The 22,527-nt window shown below is 44.2% G+C and overlaps 1 protein-coding gene across 1 annotated transcript in view; it reads right to left on the bottom strand.

The window, feature by feature from the left end:
• LOC113162216 (alpha-1,6-mannosylglycoprotein 6-beta-N-acetylglucosaminyltransferase B-like) overlaps positions 1–22,527 on the bottom strand; it is a 104,770-nt gene that overhangs the window by 30,333 nt on the left and 51,910 nt on the right. The window contains exons 7-8 of the mRNA XM_026360249.1: positions 15,738–15,902; positions 7,839–8,008 (exon numbers count right to left, since the gene is read on the bottom strand). Coding sequence (XP_026216034.1) covers positions 7,839–8,008; positions 15,738–15,902 — 335 coding nt within the window. The remainder of the gene's footprint in view (positions 1–7,838; positions 8,009–15,737; positions 15,903–22,527) is intronic.

The following is a 22,527-nucleotide window of genomic DNA, read 5'->3' as shown; positions in this document are numbered from 1 at the left end:
GTGAGGGAAAGAAAATCTGTGGTTTGTTTCTGCAAACTCAGACACTTCAAGCATATAAAATAATGCAGACTGAGCATACTACTCATTTGAACGCTCTAGTTTTTAACAAATAGACAAGCTGACACGTTCCCACGAACCCACCCGCACACCCACACACACCCACACCTTCCATAACTGCTTTTCAATGGAAGATTCTCCCCCACACTTACAAGCAAATGTTGTTTTGAGTCAGCTGCTTCACAAGTTATTTCCCCTAAACTTTTAGAGTTTCACATAGCAAAAAAACAGAACAGTTGTGAAGAAATAAGAGAAAGTTGTCATTTAAAGAAAGAGAACAGTCCAATTGTGAGGGAGATAGGGGTCTATCTATCGATGTGTGTGCTTTATCGGCTAGGGGTGTGTTTAATAAGGCTACTCGTCGCCAGGCTGAGGTGAACTGAGGTCACTGACTCCAGCCTCTCTACAGGCTTCATTTTAATGATGGCAAGAGGTGAGTGAGTCAAGTTGATGGGAGACGACAGAGGGAGAAGGAAAATGGAGAGGCACCGGATGAAAGAGAGATGTGGGTGAGGAAAGGGAGAGGGGGTTGCAAGACACAGACACACAGAGTGAGAAACTGACCTTTCATGGACGCAGAAGCAGACACATCATAAAATGAAACAGAGGAGTAAGTAGTAAACCTCCATAAAAACAGCAACTCCTACAACGTAGTCTGCACATTTCTAAAATAAAAACAAAACATGTTTTCACAGGTGAATGAGTGCATAAAGTACTGCTACATCAGCAAAACACCGCATTTTACCACGTCTGTAAGTGTAACGTCTCTAACCTGGCATCTTCAGACTCTTACAGGTTGACATAGAAATCATTCAACAAAGCCAGCACACATTTAATCCTCTAATGCTGAGGAACAGACGAGAGGGAGAGATGAAACTTCAGCCAATGGAAAACGGAAACAGAAAAGTTTGACAGAACTCCATGTGAGCTTTTTCAATTCAGTGTTATTTCTAAAGCGCCAAAGGACAGTGACATCATCAGATGTCTCCTGGAAGGCTGGTGTCTGATGACTGATGACCTAAGTTATACAGCATCTTTTTTAGTTTGAGTTTTTTTTAAATATATTACTTGTTTACATTAATTGCTACTGTGTGGACCTCCCTTCCTTGTTACATCCTCAAAGACCCTGGCATAACAACTATTAACATAAAAAGATCAGATCTGACTAAACATTAAATGAATTGAGCATGAATGAGAGTGCAGCCTAAGAGAAGGTGTTGCTAAGAGAGCTAAAATGCAGTCATAGTTAGTCTAGAGCAGCGGTCCCCAACCTTTTTTGCATCATGGGCATAGAAACAACTAAAAACAAAGTGCATAAAAATACAACTCATCAATCCGATGAATAAATGGGAGCCCTGAGCTTGTTTCCCTCCAACGAACCTGTCCCATCTCGGGGTAGTGGGAGACACTGACACCCAAAGTTTGGGTGTCGTTTGTGGTGGGGAAGTAGCGCTCAAACTCTTTTCAGTATAGAGACAGGTGATTGTGCACAATTTTGGGTTAGTCTCTTCTAAAACCCCTGGTTCAGGCTAGCCAGCATTTCTCTATGAATGACACAGTGCGTAGACTCTGCAACCTCCTTAACCCGAGCAATTTAACCAGAAATCTGTCAAATGGTGGCAGCAGCTCCCTGTGCCATATGTGGACACAAAAGGACCAGCTCAGTTTTCCTGATATGTAATCATTCAGAGATTTGAATAGTTCTGCGCCTGTAGTGTTGCTTGGCAGCGACAGTGCACATAACATATCCTCATGCACATCCTCCTGATATATAAATTGCACATAAACAAGTAGTATTGCTTTGATATTAATATAAGTAAACTCATCTACCTATATTGTGCACCACGGTGACTTGTTAATCATCTCCAGCAACTGTGTCTCTGCTACATTCTCAATTCACCTAGTGATGGTGTTAGATAGTGTTTTAACTGAAGCCTCTCCAAGAAGTTCACAGTAAATGTCTGTAGTGGCTGGCAGGATCAATTCCTCACTGATAGTAAAAGGTTTCTTTGTCTTAGAAATGTATTTAGTCCCTAGGTATGATGCTCTCAGTGCACATTTGTTGATGTGTTGGCCGTCAGTAATTGCTTCTGTCCTTCTTGTTCATGTTTTCTCCTTTCAAACTCCAAAGGCTTGTCTTTTAATCCAGGGTGCTTGGTTTCTATGTGCTAAAACAGTTTTGAAGGCTTTATAGCCTCATTTGCTAGCCTGTTGGCACATCTTATGCAGAGCGGGCTTGGTGCGTGGGAATCACCTGTAGCGATAAACCTGTATTTTAAGTAGGACTCCTGGTTTTGTCTTTTAAATGGAGCTTTGTTTTTTGTTTTTTGTTTGTTACTCATTTTTGCTAGCCTGTGGGGTTAATTTTTGATCAAGCATATTTTCTATATAGTCTTCTCTCTGATCATCACAGTCTCTATAGACTCTGATGATCAATAAAAATATCTTTTAATCAGTCTTTCTGTGTGGCCCCGTACCAAATGACCCACAGAATGGTTTCGGTTTGTTGCCCAGTGGTTGGGAACTCCAATACAGTTTTATAAGATATCTCAGCAGATGTTTCTATTTGTATTAATGTCATGGTATGACATGGTAAGTGCCAGAGAACAAGACTAATGGTCGCAATGGTCTTATGGTCTTAATGTATGATGCAAACTAGCATTACTGAGGCATGCATTGACACTGTGCAGAACTACAGCATATACTGTAGAGTAAAGAGTCACATACTGTAAAGACGCATGTGGTTTTATGGTAAAGGTGAAAGTTAATAGTTAAGACAAAGTGAATTAGTAGGCAAATGGCCTTCATACAGTAACAACTATTAACTGTGATTAAGCGGATCATGGACATAATAGAGAACTACACCATTGTCTTGTCTCTATGTGTCCAAAGGATGCCAGACTCAACAGCTTGAGAGAAAGTTGCAAAGGCACATAATGAGCGCAAAATGACAAGAGCAGCATTAACTCATAAAAACTTAACATTAACTAAAGGCCTGTGGCATTTAAAGACTCTTTTGCACTGGTAGAATGACAAAGCACCTCTGCAGTGGATGTGGTAAGGTTTTTGTTAACATTTAGGGTTGTGTTTCAGTTTCAGCAATGTCACACCACAACCCTTATCCTTAACAGAGCACCCACAAGGGTTGACTAAAGGTGCACTTTAGTGGAACAAAGCGATACTTTGGCTAACCAAACAGACACGAGTGACCCAAGTACCCATCAAGTTCAGTGATACAGCATTAGAAGGAAGTGAGCAGTGGATCGAAGGGGCACTTGTGGCAACCAGAGGGGTGTTTGGGGGCAATTTGAAGTAGATTAAAACTTACCATCATACCATAAGCACACAGACACATTCTGTGCCATTCTGAGTTTGAGGAGTGTTTTTATGTACTGCTACAAATGAATTTTACAAAGGTTTATAGAGAGGCCATTCTGCGTTGTCGCGATCACTTTTCTATATATAGTGTTATTATTATTATTATTATTATTAATAAGAATATTATTATTATTATTAACACTCTCAACTAAACTTTATCTATTAAACAAAGACACACACACATTAAAAGTTCAAGCTTTAGAGAACCTACTAGATGCAATGATGTGAAAATCTATATTTTAGAAGACAATGAAATAATAAAATAAATTAATTTAAAAAAAATTTTCCCACATTTGCGATGAAGCTGCAATGATTCTGCATCCCTGCTGTGGGCCTTCAGTGTGTGCAGTCACACCACCCAATTATCAGCACATCTCAGTGACATGACACTTTTACAGGCCCTACTTCTACCCTTTACTGCATTGGAGGTGTTGATTGGCTATTACTCTATGTCTCTCCACCTCCGACTCCAACTAGCCCAGGGTCTGATCTCCATGGCAACTGAGACATTACCTGCAGCTGGGATCAGACAATGAAATGGCTCAAGTTTGTCGAAGAGATGATAAGGGAGTGCAAGAGAAGGGACGGGGCCCTTCATGGAGAGTGTGGGAAGAGAACAAACATTTAAAAACCACAAGAAGATACTTTTTAATAAAGATTTTACTTCTTTCTAGCGTTTGCACCTTTATAACTGAAGGTAGATAATATTGGGTAAGCCAGGAAACAAAGGGACAGAGAGAGTATGATATGTAATAACATTCCCTGGCTAGAATCCAACCAGACACATCATCCTTTAATATCTATGAGAGGTGCTGTTGAGGAAGGATTCATTCATTTGGGTTTTAAATGGGTAATTACTGTGGAAAAAAACCTGTTTTCACATATGAAATTGAGACGATAGTCTGTACAGAGTGTAGGTCATCCGTGTTAAGTAAAAACTTCTAAAAAGCAGAACAAAATGTAGTGAGTCAAAACTCACAGTGGAGGATATTTAATCAAATTTTGCACCCTTCAGTGAGCAAAACAGTGGATGGAAGAAACTCCAGTGTAAAACAAATAAAACTCAATTATTTGGAAAGAACTCAACAGTAACTACAATGAGTTTCTGATTTGTGTTCTTCATCTTGATTTTCACACCTCACCTTTGTCCACTGCTCTGGCAACTCATAATGCGGCATTTACTTTTTTTGTGTTACTCTGAGCAGTCATTATGTAAAGGCCAACATACACTGGGGGTGTATTTATGCACGTTAAAAAAACACTTTTTGTTTCTAGGTAAGCCATTACAGTCATGGCTTCAGAAAAGCAGCAATTATATCAGATTTGTTCTCTGGATCTTCATGTGCAGGTTTCTTTGCCGTATAATGATTAATTCTTCAGTCTACGTGGCCTTTATGTTCTATAAGCCATGGACTGCAAAAGGTCAAAGGGCCAGTTTCAGTATAAAAAAATTCCTACATGCACTAATAAACAGTAGCAATAACATAAAGGTGCTGACCATCCACATTTGCATTGACTGTAGCAGCTCTCGGTGTTCTGGACCCTGCCGTCTGTGATGTAGAGCAGACAGAGTCCTGTCTTTTCTCTGTCTCACACTAATACATCTCAGGTGCTTTCCCAATCTAACTGGCACCAGATTCAGCTTTATTTCCAACAAGCTTCTCAGTTTGCCCACATTGTAAAGAGTGCATGGTCAGCAGGGGAGATGCAAACCCTGTATTGAATTAACTCAGGTTTTTGTGCTGTTGTACGTGAGCAAGCAAATGGTGCAAGTAAATATTCTACATTGTGCATAAATGAAGGGCAGACCAAGGAAAGGCATTCATCAGTGAGCCTTCAAAAAACCCAATGCAAAGAATCAGTATTTGCATATTTGAATAAGAGGAGTCACTGCCCCAGCTCCACAGATGCACACTCAGCACTTTAGTTCTCCATGCATATTTTCTCACTACTTCCTCCACTCGCACAGTGATATGTCTCCCTGTGATTCCCTGTCTCATAAAGACGAGCAGCCTGCAAGAAAACTTCATATTAATATGGAAATCTGAGTTTTCATCACCATTTCAAGAATTTAGTTTAGTTCAGATTTATCTTTACACAGTAAGGCCAAATTTTGCCAATATTCAAATAATATCTGTGAGCCATAGTATGTTGCAATTGCCTGTATACTCTTGCTTGTGCATCTTTGGTGAATAATGTGCAACCATCTGACTAAACCAGGGTGTTTGTTATATACGGGAACACCAGCTCTAACCGTCCCCTTCGCGTCCAATTACAGTGTCTCCCTATCCCTCTGTGCCTCTGCTTCCTCTATAGCCAATCACTTCTCTCATATGTGGCCATGAGAACAATTCATTGCAGACCATGTACACACAAAAAACACCGTGGAGTGGTGGAAGTGTTGAGGTGGACGGGCTCTAAGCACTTTTTGTTCGGTTTTATTCGAATAATGATCAGTGTTGCCCAAAGGAAATCAAAGCTTTTTCCAAATCTGTGTTTGAACTTGAGTACCACGAAGGAGCATTGTTGGGGTAACCACCGTCTATGCCGTATGCTTGGTTTTTCATTTTTTTGGTTGGTCTGCCTGTCTAGCTGAGCCTGGCTACATCTTTTCATCATTGGTCTTTTACAATTTACACTGCTGTTTGCTAACATAAAACTATACTGTGAAATGTATATTGTATATACTGTCTGCTGATTTGGACTGATCAGCAGACAGTGATGGTGAATGTGCACAAAGCCAGTATCTGCAAATACAACACAGTGGTAAGACAACATATAATATAGATGACAGTACAAAAATAGCACCCTAAGATCAGTAGATCACTAATAGCTAATAGCTTGCAGCAGTGTTTACATCATCTTCAGCATGATTGCATCAGATTCACTGTGAAAAGGAGGAGAACCTTGCTGTAGCTGTTAGGTTTTCTAAGAAATATGATAAGCCACAGATCAATAAAGATATTAACAGATTTTCAGGGAACAACAGAGTCATTAGAAAGGAGAACACAGCAATTTTATTTGTATAGTGAGACTCTGTGGCAGCCAAACTACATTATCTCCTTATATCAACCTTAAGTCTACAAGTTTTCTTACTGGAGACAAAGACTAAGGGAAATGAAGAGTGTGAGAAAGTTTGGCACAAGCAAAAAAACAGCTGGATACAGTGCTTAACTCGCCTCTGCCCCACTTTTCTGTAGCAAACCAAACAGAAAGATTGATAATGGGAGAAAGAGTTGATGTAATATTTCTCTCATAAGTGTTTTTAGTGGACAGACTCAGGATCCAAAATGCAGTTTGAAAAAAGATCAGACAATTGTGTTTTCCTTCAAATAATCTAAAGCTATTTTTCTGTCTACAGCCATACCATGTTGGCAAAATGGACAAAATAATTCTTCATGCTAGTGTGTTAGATTATGCTGCACTGTCACCTAAAACATCAGTCCAGTTTGGGAGCATTTTGAATAGGTACCAAGACACTACAGTGGCTCACACGCAGTAAAATAAATGTTCGTGCCATCCATTTCAAGTCTGAACTCAGCCTGTAAATGTCCCTGCCATCTCTAAACTCATTTTTTAGGAATAAAAATCCTCAACATTTTCACACTCTTTGCTGCTCCCTGCAGAGGTGTTATATGTCTTCAAAATGACTGCCAAGGGCTGGGGATCAATACCTCTTCTAAGATTTGTGATAGTTGTCACAGGCAGTCCACGGTATAAAATGCAGAGTACGGCAGGGCCTCTGTAGACATGATTATATTGATGTATACACTGTATCTGTGTCATCGCAGTGATCAACGATGGCTGAAAGACAAAGACTATTGGCGTGATCAAGGCTGAACAAAGACGTCACCCCTTTAGAATATAACTCAGCTGTCATTCCATAGCGATACCTATTCATAATTCTAGTGCTCAACATTAGCCATCCATCTTCAACCTGACAACATGTGTGATTTATGCAGTCTTGGCCATGAAGTAGACATTTAATAGACTGGACAGAATAAGCCTGAGGGATCTTCCCCAGCTGGATAGATTTACATCTATCCACTCATCTGTGCGTGTGTGTTGGCTCCACAGCTGTATCTGTCAGCAGAAACATGTAATCACGCTGATGCAAGGGATAAAAAGACACACAGACGGCCGCAGAGTGTGTTGATAGGGGATCAATACAGCAACAAATAAATCAACAGGCCTTAAAAGCCCTTGTACCTAATCTTTTGGTTAAGTGGGAATTACAGCACAATGCCCTCTTTAGCATTCTGAATACATTTCTACATGCAGTACTGACATCTGTTAAAAACAGTTCAAACTGAGGTTTATTCTTTTTTGAGCAGATCAAAACCTTTCAGCACTAACATGACAAACACTCCAGCATTGATTTAGTATATTTAGCACATACTCACCCCTGCAGTTCCTTGACAGACATAGAAATTTTGAGATTATGCCCCAAAACATGAAGGGCGGTGAGGATGTCAGCCCACTGGACCATTTCTCCCAGTGGACCTCCCTTCAGCACCTTGGGACTGAAAACATCGCCAGACTCTTCTGTTAGGAAGCCTACGTGGACCAGGATCTGAAGGTGAACAATAACACATTGTGGAATAGTTAAACTCTCAGGTGAAGCCTTGCAACAGAGAAAAGCTAATTTTTGTTAACCAAATATTCAACCATTACAGAAGGACCACGGTGACTATCATCTACATTAGTCCCATATGACAGGACTTAAAGGATAATTGTGGTTTATTACAAGTTGACTCCAAAACAATTTACTAATTATGAATTTAATACTTCTTCTAAATAGCCCTAATTCTGTTTGTTCACTCTGTTAAGCTTGCTTTTATTTTTTTTGATAAATGCAGATACCTCTACATGAGGTACTTATAGTTTCAATGTAGAAATTCTTAACAAGCAATAACTCAATTTCTTTCTTTTAATAAGAAAGAAAATATTCTGCCATCCCACACTGCATGTAAAATGATATACATCTGTTTCAGCGGCGCCCAGGATACAGAAACACAGTTTTACACGTCTCTGCAGTTTCTTCACAGCTGTCACTCCCCTAAAACGACCAAAACCCCTTAGAGACAGTGTCTGCTCCCCGACCACCTAAATAATATATATTAAAAACCAACACAAGACGAGTGATTCAAAAGAACTTAATAAAAATAAGGATGACTGCTGATAATAATAATAATAATAATACTGTAGCTTAAAGCAGACATCAACCCCATGCTATTCCTTATTAAATAGAGGCAAAGAAAAACAATCCCAGGCTTCTTTCGTCTTTCTTCTCTGTGGAGCCTAGTATCTCCTTAACTCTCAGTAGTAATGACTTCATTAATTTCTTTACTAATAAAATCATAATTATTAGAGAAAAAAAGTATAATATTCTCCCTGCAACTGGCATGGATGGACTCGTCAGAGCAATCTACCTCTATCTACATCTTGCTGGGTTTTTCTATATAATTCTAATTTGTAACATCCTAAACCTTACACAGTAAAGTGGTTTGAGATTACTTCTGTTGTGACTTGGTGCTATACAAATAAAATTAATTTAAATTAAATCTGTTATATTAACACACCTTGCATGTCTCAGTGTTAATCAAATAATGTGTATAAACATAGTGTCTAATGTGTATATTATAAAGAACATTTGATTTAATCAGATTTACATTGTGTTATTCATGTACAGTATATGTGTGTACTGAATAAAGTTAAGCTCCTTGGAATCAAAGCTTCAGCAGCTTTTGCAGTGCAAACTGTTTTAATGAGTTTGAGGATTAGAATCATTACAATTTCAGACTCTTCCAAGAAGAAAACTATGGAAACTGAAAAGTAATTATTTGAAAGCCCTAATAATTTATCCCTCATGCTCCAGTGGAATAGCAGAAATCCACCACTTGGACTAAACAACTATTATGCACCATACCGAATGTCTGTACAGGTAAGAACTCAAATAACTTCTCATGCACATGACGGGAAAATCTCCTTTGTTTTAAGCCTTTATATAACTCACTGGAAGAGCCTGGACTCCTTGGCTACATTTCTGTCATGCATGTCCACCTAGCTATTGCATAATTAGTGCAGCCCACGAGAAATGAGCAACATGTTTCTTTTCACAGCGGATTAGACACAGCCATGTCCAAACGTCGCTCTGCTGAGTAATCCTGATTAACTAACGCAGCATAAACACCTCCTGCTGCTTTTTCTGGAAAATAGAGCTCACAACTTTCACCATGCAACATACATAAGTATCTTAGGAACAGACTTGTGGAGAAAGTTTTAATGGCGATTGCTTACTACAGTAGTTGCTTTGATTGTATGCAATGTAAGTAAATGTGGATGCTGTGTCTGTACCTGTATATCATATCATATTAACTGGGTTTACTGTTGAAGCAACCACCGAGGGGATCACTGAATCATTGATATTAAAGTATTAAATTTCTGTTTACTGTATTTGTAAGACATATTATGTATTACAGGCATATCCAGTATAGCCAGTAGAAATGCAAAAGTCATTGCACTGATGTCCCATAGTTAACATGCACAAAATGTGTGTAAAACATTGCACAATGGTGTGTATGCAGCAGAGTCAAGCCCCAGTGAGACTCCAGCTGGCGTGAAAAATCTCCTGATTTAATAAGCTTGCTCTATTAACTTCTGCTTCATAAAAAAAGATAAGTGAAATTTAATTACAGTTTGGGTGGCAGATGGCAAGAGTGAGAATTCATAGCGCCAATACTATTCACTCTCTTGGCTTTGTGATGGTGGCAGTAGTGGTACTGGTGAGGGTGTATCACACAAACACTGGCAAGCACACGAAAATGGAGACAGAAGGAGCTGAACTGCACATGCTGGCAGCAGCACAGTAACGCTGCTAAATAAATATGAGAAATATCACAGAGTGGCAGCAGAGCTGAATAACTGTGGATTGGATTCTATAAAACTGGCATCCACACACAAATGCAAAGTTAATAGGGGGAGAGGTAAGGGTGCTTTACAAAACCTGGCAACCCGTGATCTAGACCGCTGAGGGGGGATTTCACTTTCTCTCTAATAGGCAGTATTTATCTCCATTTGCAAATGTTAATGGCTACATATGGGAGCAAAATTAGAGTGGAGTTCAGTGAAACATATCAGAACAACGCAGCAGAAGAAACCTTTATATCACAGAGGTGGAATCAATAGCTTGGATGGACAAGGGGAGACAAACTATCGCGGGTGGTTCACAGTGTGTTTTACCGTGCAGATCGGCGGCACGTAATCTCAGCCTTGCCAACGCAATCTTGCATATTTGTTCACACACTTGCTTGACAATGAAGCTGAACGGGTGGAAAATCCACACAATAGAAAGCCAACAACAAAGGGAGTAACTATGAAGATAAAACTATAGTACCTCATAAACTCCTGTATCACAGCCGGCTGCCTCCCTCTGCATCACAGGAGAGAGAGGGAGAGGGGAGCTCTTTATGCAGTGGACTTAAGATACTCCCAGGTGGCTTGGGTGTTTGACTGTGTGTGTGTGTGTGTGTGCTGATGGATTTTGAATGTTGTTTGTTTTCATTTATTTGCGCGCATTAGTTTCACACTGACATACATCAATAGACCCCAGTTAGAATCTGAGTGTGTGGATGTTTGCGTGTTCAGCGTGGTTGCTTGCTCACTCACTGTGAGCTCAGGGGATTCTCAACAGGATCTAAAGTTACTCTCTACTGTCAACATCCCATGCGGATTGAACACAAAGACCTGCCAAACCTACTAAGATAGACAGAGAAATACGATAACTGCACACTCGCACTCAAATCGCTCCCTCGCCTTTACAGCAGCCTGCCTACACGTGTTCATGCACCAGCTCTCCCATGAAAATTTTATACCACAAATCAAGGTGTTCCACTAATGTTCAGCACATATAAGAGTAAACTTTCTCCAAAAACAGCGGCATGGTGCCAGTTTTCTCTCAGGCTTCCATTTTCATCAGTCTGATCGATGCACCTGAGCAATCACCTGGCACGGCAGGTATTATTTAACACCAGTTGCTACTCCTGATGATGGGTTTAAAGTAAAACAAAAAGCTTGAGTGAAACATCCACTATACCAAGTCTGGCCTTTTTTTTTTTGCAGAATGCAGCCTTTTTAAATCAAGGTCCTTTTCTTAAAAAAAATTTCCCTGTTCTGAATATTATATAACTGGGATAAGCTGTGGAAAGAAATCTTTTGTCTTTCATATGCTGATGTTAGGCGTGTTTTATGTAACATGAATGCATGTCTAAGTAAAATCCTTGAGAAGCCCTTGGTGAGTGCATGTGACAGACCACTCATCACTAAAATTCCAGCTACACAAGAATGCTAATGCTTGTCTCAGCATCTGTTAGCGCAGGACATCGGGACGTGTGCTGGAGTGTGTGTGACCCTGTTCACTTATGCACTGTGGCCCTTATGAAGGTTGCAGCTGTCCGATGGAAGGCCACGGGTGGCAACACAAGCTGGCACTGCCAACCATCACTACTCTACCCTTAATTTTACCTTCTCCCTCATATGCCTCCACAGACTACTTTCCCCCTCTTTATTTCCCCTCACGTCTGTTCTTCTTCCCTTGTTGTCATATTCCTCCAACTTGCTTTGTCCCCCTCCTCATCATTTTGACTTTTTCTTACCCTTCCACCTGCTCCAGCTTTCTAACTCCCTTCCCCTACATCCTATTGGTACACTGTCTGCTCTACATCAGGTCAATTAACTCTCAAGTGGGCAGACAGGACAAGGGAACAATGCAAGTTAAGAGTTTGGCATGACAAACACACTGTGCATGTTCAATGCACACCGAGTGGACACAGATACACTCGGCTACTTCATGAACCACTTAAAGTAACACCAGACAGGCAGTGAATGCACGGTCCCAGGTTAACTGGATAAGATTGGTCTCCTTGAGTTAGTACTATTGTCTCTTTTAAAACCCTTATGCCATGGCTTAGCTGAATGTGTATCCTTTGATGTGAAGGAAAAAAGAGAACAAAGATTTGTTATATGCAAGATGTTCAATCAGTTACATTATAATGGCTGAATGCTTTGACCAGGGCTTTTAATTAAGATAATAATAAAGATGATAACGGCACCAAAAAAAAAAAAAAAAAACTGAGCTGAGTTCTCTTAATTGTATAACTCCTTTGAAAGTGAAGTGCAGCAAAAGGTTGTGTTTGCTGTACTTCACTGCACCGAGGAAATCGGCAGATGAGTCACAAAATGAGAGATTTCCAAGAATATTTAAAGCAAATCTCCCTTATTAAACAAAATGTCTGTCTCTCAAATGCAATTGACTGCGGGAAATCTCTTTTGTGGTGAAAAAGCCTTTACCTTTTTTTCTACCTTTACAATCACTCTGATATACACACTTATCTAACCATTTCCTGCCGCTACAGTTGAAAACAATTCTCTCATTTTCCTCTCCTTCTGCATCCTTTCCCCTTCCATACTTGCCTCTCTGCTCCTCTAATTTATTCCTTCTCTGAGTAAACATCATTCTGCTTACAACAAAGCAAAAGGCAAACAAGCAAAGACAACTGAATCAACAAAGTGCCACTGGAATAGTAAAGACTGCACACTCAAGCAGAATGCTAAGGTTGCTAATGGATGTGGGGATTTTGTCAAAGGCAAAGGTTAGGCAAATCCAGGGCCAGAGTCAATTCACACCAGTCAATGTTTTTTCTGTGGTCAGAGTTAATTAAAATCAAACAATGTTCCCCTCCTCAGCACTAAAGTTTAAATGAACTTGCCTGTGAGGGAGGAGGGCAACAGTCAGAATTGGTAAATTTGAGTGGAACAGACTGAGGTTGAATGTTTGAAATGGATGAGATGCTGCTTTTGGTGTTTGTTGCAGTGATATCCGAATGGCAGTCAAACACACACGCCCACGCAGACCCACACAGACACAAACAAACGCATTTTTACTTCCACTTCTAATTATTGTGATAAACAGCTTTTGACAGCCAAAGCTAACTCTTACAAACACCAGTACATCTGCTTTTGAGATAGCAGCAGAACATCGCACAGCTTATAGGGATGTTCAAGCAGCAACAGGGCCATGGTGGAGGATAACGAATCTCCTCAGTGCACTACAAGAAAGGAGAGCATCAATCACAGTGACAGAGTACTATTTCCAACCTTGTTAACTTATTTTAAAGAGAAAAGGGGGGAGAAAGCATTTTGGTGAGAAGAAGAATGTGTGCTCGATCTGCCTTCTCACATTATCTCATTCATTTATCATTATTTTCTCAACTTAAAGATGATGAGTCGACTTGGAGCAAGAAAAGAAAATTAATACGTAGGGAGACTCAACAAGCCTAAATGTGTTGTAGAGGGTGTTAAAGGTTACATGCAGCAAAAAGTTTCTAAGACTCTCTAAGTTTTAATCACATATTGCCTTTTCTGGCATTTCCAAAAAAGTCTTACTTTTTATTTTTGACCAATTTTGTGATAAAATTCCCCAACATCTACAGGCACCCCGGTGTTCCAGCGTTTCTTTCTAGCCCATCTCAGCTGTGCCACATGACTCCCCTCTCTCCCTCCATCAATCCTTTCCTAGTCAAGATTCTACACCATCCTTCTGCACGACCATCCATCCTCCTTATGTCCTTCTTTTTTCATCTTACTCTTGTCCCTCTGGTGGTAGCACATTCCTGGCATCTCGTCATAATCATTCATCCTCATCATTTCTTTCCCCCTTTCTTCCCCTTCATTTCTTCTTTTTCATGTGTTGATACATCTTTCTTTCTGTCATGCTAAAACGTAACATTACTATTATTTTCAACAGCAATTGGATGATGGTGTTATATGCAGTACAAGTGTATAGATTTACTGTGATTTTTAACTGCAGTACTACTGTATTGTTAACAGTGCTTTACTTTTAAGGCCTTGAACAGGATGTTGCTAAAAAAATCTTTGTCAATGGAGCAAAAATGCACCAAATATTAAAACTACTCTGAGCAAAAAAGGACCAATCAGCAGCAAGTAATAATTCCTTGAATTGAATGCTAGATGAAGAAATGACACTGAAATAGCCTAAAAAAAGACTGAATAACAGAAGATGGAGAATCAAATTCTTCATTCAGAGGCTCATCCACTGGAAGGACTACTGGTGGTAACATTGTCTACGATTATGATAAAATACCGCAGAAAGATGCAGAAAGATGCAGAAAGAACGTTTTGTTTTTGTTTCCATCCAATGTCCAATATCCCCTTACTTTTAGCTCTGTGTTCGATCTCCACCAGGTCCTAAGGGAAGAATTTGGCTGCTAAATGCCCCACTGTATTCACCAGCTAGTCTCTTAATTCTGTCTGCTTTGCAGTAGGAGGATTTTAATTGTCTGTTTTCACATCTTAAATATTGCTTTAATACTATGTTGGAATATCAGCACTGCTGGAACAGTTTGAAGATGTTCATGTTTATCTACTGTATGTTTGAAATGTTGAGATATAGATTGCATGTTAAAGAGTCATACATATCATAGAAGTGATCATACATGTAAGAATTGTTGATGCAGTTAAACAAGCAGAATATTAATTCAGTAATGAAAATTTCAGTGTCCTCTTATTTTAAAATACATATTTTTGTTACACTAAGGCTGTAATTCAAATAACAGTGATATTAAAATGACAATAATCCTGCAATATATACTAGCAAAATGTTGTCGTTTTAACAATAACCTCTGTACAGTAAATTGTACTACATAGAGTAGATTTAAGGGCAACCAAAATGATAGTATGATAGCATGATAAATTCATATTTTTCAGCATGCAGCTTTCAAAGATACATAAAGACACACCAATAACAGAAGAAGATTTGAGACAGCAACAACAGATGACAACCTAACATTTGTCTCTCACCATCTATTCTCACTCAAACAGAACCTTCAGGAAGCATCTGACAAATGCATTTTTGTGCCTGACCACAACTGAAAAACAGTGTTTACCATATCTAGTATCTATCAATCGAAATGCTTTTAGCTGAGCTTGAACCTCTGTCTTTACTCCAGAGCATTTATAGATCACTTTGAGTACGTACTTACTATATACTCAAGATGGTATTGTCTTGTACTATAATATGCATTTTGTGGTAATGTTGCTTATGCTGTGCATTGTCTTTAAAACCATTTAATCTCTTCTTCTCAGTGCTATTGACAGGCTTTTCTCGGCTAGATTTTGCATTTAGCTGTGACAAAAAGGTTATTAAGGTATCTGGGTGTTACTAAAACCTACTTCATTCTTATCCTAGCACCCTAGATTATACAAAACTCCTCTTCCTCTCTTACCTTCTTTTGGTCCCTCCATCGCTGCTCCAACTTGGTATCCAGGCGGTTTGCGGCTGTTGCCCACTGCTGTGCAAGGCGGCGGATTCGGCGCTTCATGAAGCTGAGTGACTCCTTTCCTGTCCCAACCTGGTCCAGCAGTACAGAGAGGTCTGTGCGGAAAGCAGCCTGTTGGACAGAGTACAATGTCAATTAGTGCTGACATGCATGGTCCTTGTAAACTCTGGGGATCCTCCTTTCATCTAGCACCATCATTAGGACAGGCTGCCATGTCTACTGTAACTTAAAACAATACCAACCATTATACTTCCATTTGATGAGCACTTTAATCCAAAGCACCTCATTATCACGGTACAGACATGGTGCCAGAGGACACCTTTAGCTGTATTGTGGTACCAATATGAAGGAAAATGTGGTTAATATTAAAGTTGTCACCGTTTCGGCCTGGCATCAGGCCAAGCTGAGGATTTCCCTCACTGCTCCACCTCACTCTCCCTCTGGACTCCGCCCACCAGCCCATTCTCTCCCTCTGCTCACAGCAATCAGCTGAACATTGGACTCACCTGTGCCCACTTTCCCCTACAAAACTCTCCTCAGTCCTTTTCCCCTCTGTCAGTTCGTCGTCGTTCCCAACCTGTCTTCAGCGTCGCTCCCAACCCGTTTCCCGTGCCTACAATACCTGCCTGTTCCTGCCTGTCCTCCTCAGACCTGTCTGCTTCCCCCCTGGATTCCCTGGACTTTGTTCCCCCTCTGAACTCTGGACTGTGTTACTTGTTTTTTCCCCGTGAGTGTTTTCCTGCCCTTGTGCAGTGGTTTTTGTTTCATCCTTTGATCCCTAAGTTGTGACTTTGTTTTCGTGTTTCTGCATGTTTTTGTAGTGTCGGTGACACCCGCCTTAGTTTCCCTGGTTTTTGTAGTGTGTTTAATAAATCCTGTTTAAGTTCATTCCTGCCTCGTCCCCCTCCTTAAATTGTGACAGTACGAACTGACCATACCGCGGCCATGGATCCCCGTGATCCCTTAAATGGCCAAATAATACTTCCCCCCTGCCCTTGTTTTGAGCACTACGGGCTTTTTTCTGATGCCCTGCGGGCAGAATACCTGGACCTGCACAGTGCAGCTGACTATCTGTTCAAATGCCTGAACACACCTGGAAACCTGGAACACACCACAACCATCATCAGATTAGCCGTTAAAACCCTGACAGAAAAGGACTTCCTCATGTCATACACAGAATTCAGAAAACTCAAGGACCTTATCCTGTCTCACCTCAAAACCTTCAAATCCCAGAAATCCTTCCACCATGAACAATCCAATCCAGACTCCCTGGCCTCCCCTGCTGTTAGCCGGCCTGTTACTCCATTAGCTTCACCTCCTCCCAGTCACGACCTCCCCACTCAGCCAGCTCCACTCAACACACACACCTCACCTTCTCCCCTGACGCCCGTTGCCCTGAGTCCTGCAGAGGCTCGGGACATCTACACCCAGCTGAAAGCTCAGTCGGCCCCAGGACCGGACCTCTGGGCCTCCAGCGAAACCGAGAACTCGCCATACTGGGGAACCCGCCTTGCTCTGCGGGTTAGCGCTCCCGAGGACGGCCCTGCTAAACGCCGCCGCTCACGTCGGAGACCGAGAGCTTCACCGGCCCCCGGCTCTGCATCGTCCTCGGCTCCTGTTCCAGTCTCCTCTCCAGTCATCACGGCCGCTCCGGCTTCCGCTCAAGTCATCACGGCCGCTCCGGCTTCCGCTCCAGTCATCACGATCATCACGGCTTCAGCTCCTGCTCCGGTCATCACAGCTTCAGCTTCTGCCTCAGCTCCTGCCTCCGCAGCTGCACCTGCTCCAGCTCCAGCTTCAGCTTCAGTTCCTGCCTCCGCAGCTGCACCTGCTTCAGCTCCAGCTTCAGTTCCTGCCTCCGCAGCTGCACCAGCTTCAGCACCAGCTTCAGTTCCAGCCTCAGCTCCTGCCTCCGCAGCTGCACCTGCTTCAGCTTCAGTTCCTGCCTCCGCAGCTGCACCTGCTTCAGCTTCAGTTCCTGCCTCCGCAGCTGCACCTGCTTCAGCTTCAGTTCCTGCCTCCGCAGCTGCACCAGCTTCAGCTTCAGTTCCTGCCTCCGCAGCTGCACCTGCTTCAGCTTCAGTTCCTGCCTCCGCAGCTGCACCTGCTTCAGCTCTGGCTCCAGCTTCAGTTCCAGCCTCAGCTGCTGCACCTGCTTCAGCTTCAGTTCCAGCCTCAGCAGCTGCACCAGCTTCAGCTTCAGTTCCAGCCTCCGCAGCTGCACCAGCTTCAGCTTCAGCTCCTGCCTCCGCAGCTGCACCTGCTTCAGCTACAGCCTCCGCAGCTGCTTCAGCTCCAGCCTCCGCAGCTGCTTCAGCTACAGCCTCCGCAGCTGCTTCAGCTACAGCCTCCGCAGCTGCTTCAGCTACAGCCTCCGCAGCTGCTCCAGCTACAGCCACAGTTCCTGTCACCGCAGCTGCTCCAGCAACAGTCACAGTTCCAGTCTCCACCACAACAGCTACTCCAGCAACAGTTGCAGTTCCTGTCACCACCGCCACCACAACAGCTCCAGTCCTTCAGTCCACATCCACACCAGCTCCAGTCCTTCAGTCCACATCCACACCAGCTCCAGTCCTTCAGTCCACATCCACACCAGCTCCAGTCCTTCAGTCCACATCCACACCAGCTCCAGTCCTTCAGTCCACATCCACACCAGCTCCAGTCCTTCAGTCCACATCCACACCAGCTCCAGTCCTTCAGTCCACATCCACACCAGCTCCAGTCCTTCAGTCCACATCCACACCAGCTCCAGTCCTTCAGTCCACATCCACACCAGCTCCAGTCCTTCAGTCCACATCCACACCAGCTCCAGCACCGGTCTCCACCACCACAACAGCTCCTGTTTTGTCTCCCCGTCCTGTTTTGTCTCCCCGTCCTGTTCTGTCTCCAGGCGGGTCGGCGCAGAGGTCGTCGACGCCGTCTCCTCAGTCTCCAGGCGGGTCGACGCAGAGGTCGTCGACGCCGTCTCCTCAGTCTCCAGGCGGGTCGACGCAGAGGTCGTCGTCGCCGTCTCCTCAGTCTCCAGGCGGGTGGACGCAGAGGTCGTCGTCGCCGTCTCCTCAGTCTCCAGGCGGGTCGACGCAGAGGTCGTCGTCGCCGTCTCCTCAGTCTCCAGGCGGGTCGACGCAGAGGTCGTCGTCGCCGTCTCCTCAGTCTCCAGGCGGGTCGACGCAGAGGTCGTCGTCGCCGTCTCCAGGCGGGTCGACGCAGAGGTCGTCGTCGCCGTCTCCTCAGTCTCCAGGCGGGTCGACGCAGAGGTCGTCGTCGCCGTCTCCTCAGTCTCCAGGAGGGTCGACGCAGAGGTCGCCGTCTCCTCAGTCTCCAGGCGGGTCAACGCAGAGGTCGTCGTCGCCGTCTCCTCAGTCTCCAGGCGGGTCGACGCAGAGGTCGTCGTCGCCGTCTCCTCAGTCTCCAGGCGGGTCGACGCAGAGGTCGTCGTCTCTCCTGTCTGTTTTGTCTCCCCAGTCTGTCCTGTCTCCAGGCGGGTCGATGCAGAGGTCGTCGATGCCGTCTCTCCAGCCTGTCCCGTTCATGCCGCCGGAGCATCCGCCCGGCGCTCCTCAGCCGGCACTCCAGACGCCGCCGCCGGAGCATCCGCCCGGCGCTCCTCAGCCGGCACTCCAGACGCCGCCGCCGGAGCATCCGCCCGGCGCTCCTCAGCCGGCACTCCAGGCGTCCGCTCCTCAGCCGGCACTCCAGGCGTCCGCTCCTCAGCCGGCACTCCAGGCGTCCGCTCCCTGCACTCCAGGCGTCCGCTCCTGGCAGCCGGCTCTCCAGGCGTCCGCTGCGCAGCCGGCTCTCCAGGCGTCCGCTGCGCAGCCGGCTCTCCCGGCCTCAGCTCCGCAGCCGGCTCTCCCGGCCTCAGCTCCGCAGCCGGCTCTCCCGGCCTCAGCTCCGCAGCCGGCTCTCCCGGCCTCAGCTCCGCAGCCGGCTCTCCCGGCCTCAGCTCCGCAGCCGGCTCTCCCGGCCTCAGCTTGGCGGTCCTGTAGCTCTTCGGTCCTGCTCGCCGGCCCTCCTGCCGCCTCCGGGCCGTCCGCCCGGGGCTCTCCGGTCCTGTTCTCCGTCTCTCCTGCCGCCTCCGGGCCGTCCGCCCGGGGCTCTCCGGTCCTGTTCTCCGTCTCTCCTGCCGCCTCCGGGCCGTCCGCCCGGGGCTCTCCGGTCCTGTTCTCCGTCTCTCCTGCCGCCTCCCGGTCGTCCACCCGAGGCCCGGCTTTCTGGTTCGTCGCCTCTTCAGTCCTGTTCGCCGCCTCCCGGCCGTCCGCCGGAGGTCCTGCTGGTCTGTCTGCCGCCTCCCGGCCGTCCGCCGGAGGTCCTGCTGGTCTGTCTGCCGCCTCCCGGCCGTCCGCCGGAGGTCCTGCTGGTCTGTCTGCCGCCTCCCGGCCGTCCGCCGGAGGTCCTGCTGGTCTGTCTGCCGCCTCCCGGCCGTCCGCCGGAGGTCCTGCTGGTCTGTCTGCCGCCTCCCGGCCGTCCGCCGGAGGTCCTGCTGGTCTGTCTGCCGCCTCCCGGCCGTCCGCCGGAGGTCCTGCTGGTCTGTCTGCCGCCTCCCGGCCGTCCGCCGGAGGGCCTCCTGGTCTGCTGCGCCTGGTCCCTCCTCCGGGCCCCCTCCTCCCGCCCGTCTTGGTGTGCTCGCCTTCCTGGTTCCCTCTTGGGCCGTCTGGGATCCGGCCCTTGGGGAGGGGGTTCTGTCACCGTTTCGGCCTGGCATCAGGCCAAGCTGAGGATTTCCCTCACTGCTCCACCTCACTCTCCCTCTGGACTCCGCCCACCAGCCCATTCTCTCCCTCTGCTCACAGCAATCAGCTGAACATTGGACTCACCTGTGCCCACTTTCCCCTACAAAACTCTCCTCAGTCCTTTTCCCCTCTGTCAGTTCGTCGTCGTTCCCAACCTGTCTTCAGCGTCGCTCCCAACCCGTTTCCCGTGCCTACAATACCTGCCTGTTCCTGCCTGTCCTCCTCAGACCTGTCTGCTTCCCCCCTGGATTCCCTGGACTTTGTTCCCCCTCTGAACTCTGGACTGTGTTACTTGTTTTTTCCCCGTGAGTGTTTTCCTGCCCTTGTGCAGTGGTTTTTGTTTCATCCTTTGATCCCTAAGTTGTGACTTTGTTTTCGTGTTTCTGCATGTTTTTGTAGTGTCGGTGACACCCGCCTTAGTTTCCCTGGTTTTTGTAGTGTGTTTAATAAATCCTGTTTAAGTTCATTCCTGCCTCGTCCCCCTCCTTAAATTGTGACAAAAGTAGGCTGATATTAGTTAAAGTAAAAGTAATAATGAATACTTTTTGTGTTTCCTTTAGAAATGCTCTACCAGAAAAAGACAATTTTATTATAATACATTCTGTAAGTGCTTCTACAGTATGTTAATCCACAACAGCTTGATAGACTAACAAATTTGCAAACACATACACAGTTTAAGAGTCTAATCACAGACACTGAGTGTATTCATTTGCCTATAAGAAAGTAAAGTTTTGAACTGCTCTATGACCTCAAACTCAGTGTTGAGAAACACAGGCTAGAAGATAATGATGAGGGGGATCCGGCCTGTTTTAATTAGTGGAGAATGAACAGGGTCAGATGAAAGTTAACTATTATGTAGTAATGGCGACACTGCTTGCAATCACATTACTGAATAGACTCTACTGAGCCAGAGGACTGCTATTCTCCCTATTTTAAATGGTACTGTGGACGTGTGATTGACAACTTGACGGTGACTATTAACTACTCCTGCAATTGTTTGTTTTCTGTCTTTGTTGTTATTAGAGGCTGTCTAAAACTGAAAATATAAAGGCCACAGTTTGGAACAAATAATAGACAGAGAAGGCTGAGAATAATATTTTTAATGGCATTTTAGTTTTTTACCAATTTAAATTCCAACGTCCAATTTGTGAGATTGAGCAGCTGACTAAAAACAAAATTGCTTGTATTCTCTTTTCGTCCCTGACATTAAGTTTTCATTTTTCTCAAACATTTATGTTGGTAACATGTTTATTTATATGAGATAAAGATGATGTTCGATGGATACTTCTTTGTGACATTATACATTTAGCTGGAGTCCAACTACAAACCTGTACATTTCTTTAGCACAGACTGTAAAAAAACAAACAAACAAAAAAACAGCGTCAAATGACAAATGACATAAATAACAACCACCTAGGCGTAAGGGGACAGTAGCTACATTCTTTGTTGAAGATATGACAGGGTGAAAAGCAGCAAAGGTTGTTCTGAATGATGAGCTGTATTATTTAACACCCATTTTTACAATGACAGCATTTTATGAATTTCCACAGGCACTGTTGCCCTGTTCCCCTATTTCCATGTACTCTTGCAGTATTTCCACACAACTGAAGTAAGCATGTTAGGAGCATCTGACCTAGTAGCACAATTGCTATTGTGGCAATTTAAAGCAAACAAACTGTAATTTATTTTTTTTTATCTTTATATAACTTACTTGATTATTATCTAGTTTTAGGACCTGGATGATCACATATAAAACATATGAAAGGGTTAAAAAAAAAAAAAAAAAAAAATCACCACTGTATGAAAGTTTTCAGCATGTCCTGACTGCCTACTGGACTTTCTTTGTGTTGGTTCCAAACATCTCACATTTCACTACTTAACAAGCTTCATCAAAATAATGCAGGTAGTGTGTTCCTGTGTTAAGTTCAAATTCAATTGAACCTAACATTTAAACAAATAGTTAACCACATGGTGTATTTCCTTCTATCTGTCCATCCATGCAT

The sequence above is a fragment of the Anabas testudineus genome, chromosome 1 (assembly GCF_900324465.2).
Source record: "Anabas testudineus chromosome 1, fAnaTes1.2, whole genome shotgun sequence".
Classification (NCBI taxonomy): domain Eukaryota; kingdom Metazoa; phylum Chordata; class Actinopteri; order Anabantiformes; family Anabantidae; genus Anabas; species Anabas testudineus.
This window is presented reverse-complemented; position numbering and strand designations above follow the sequence as displayed.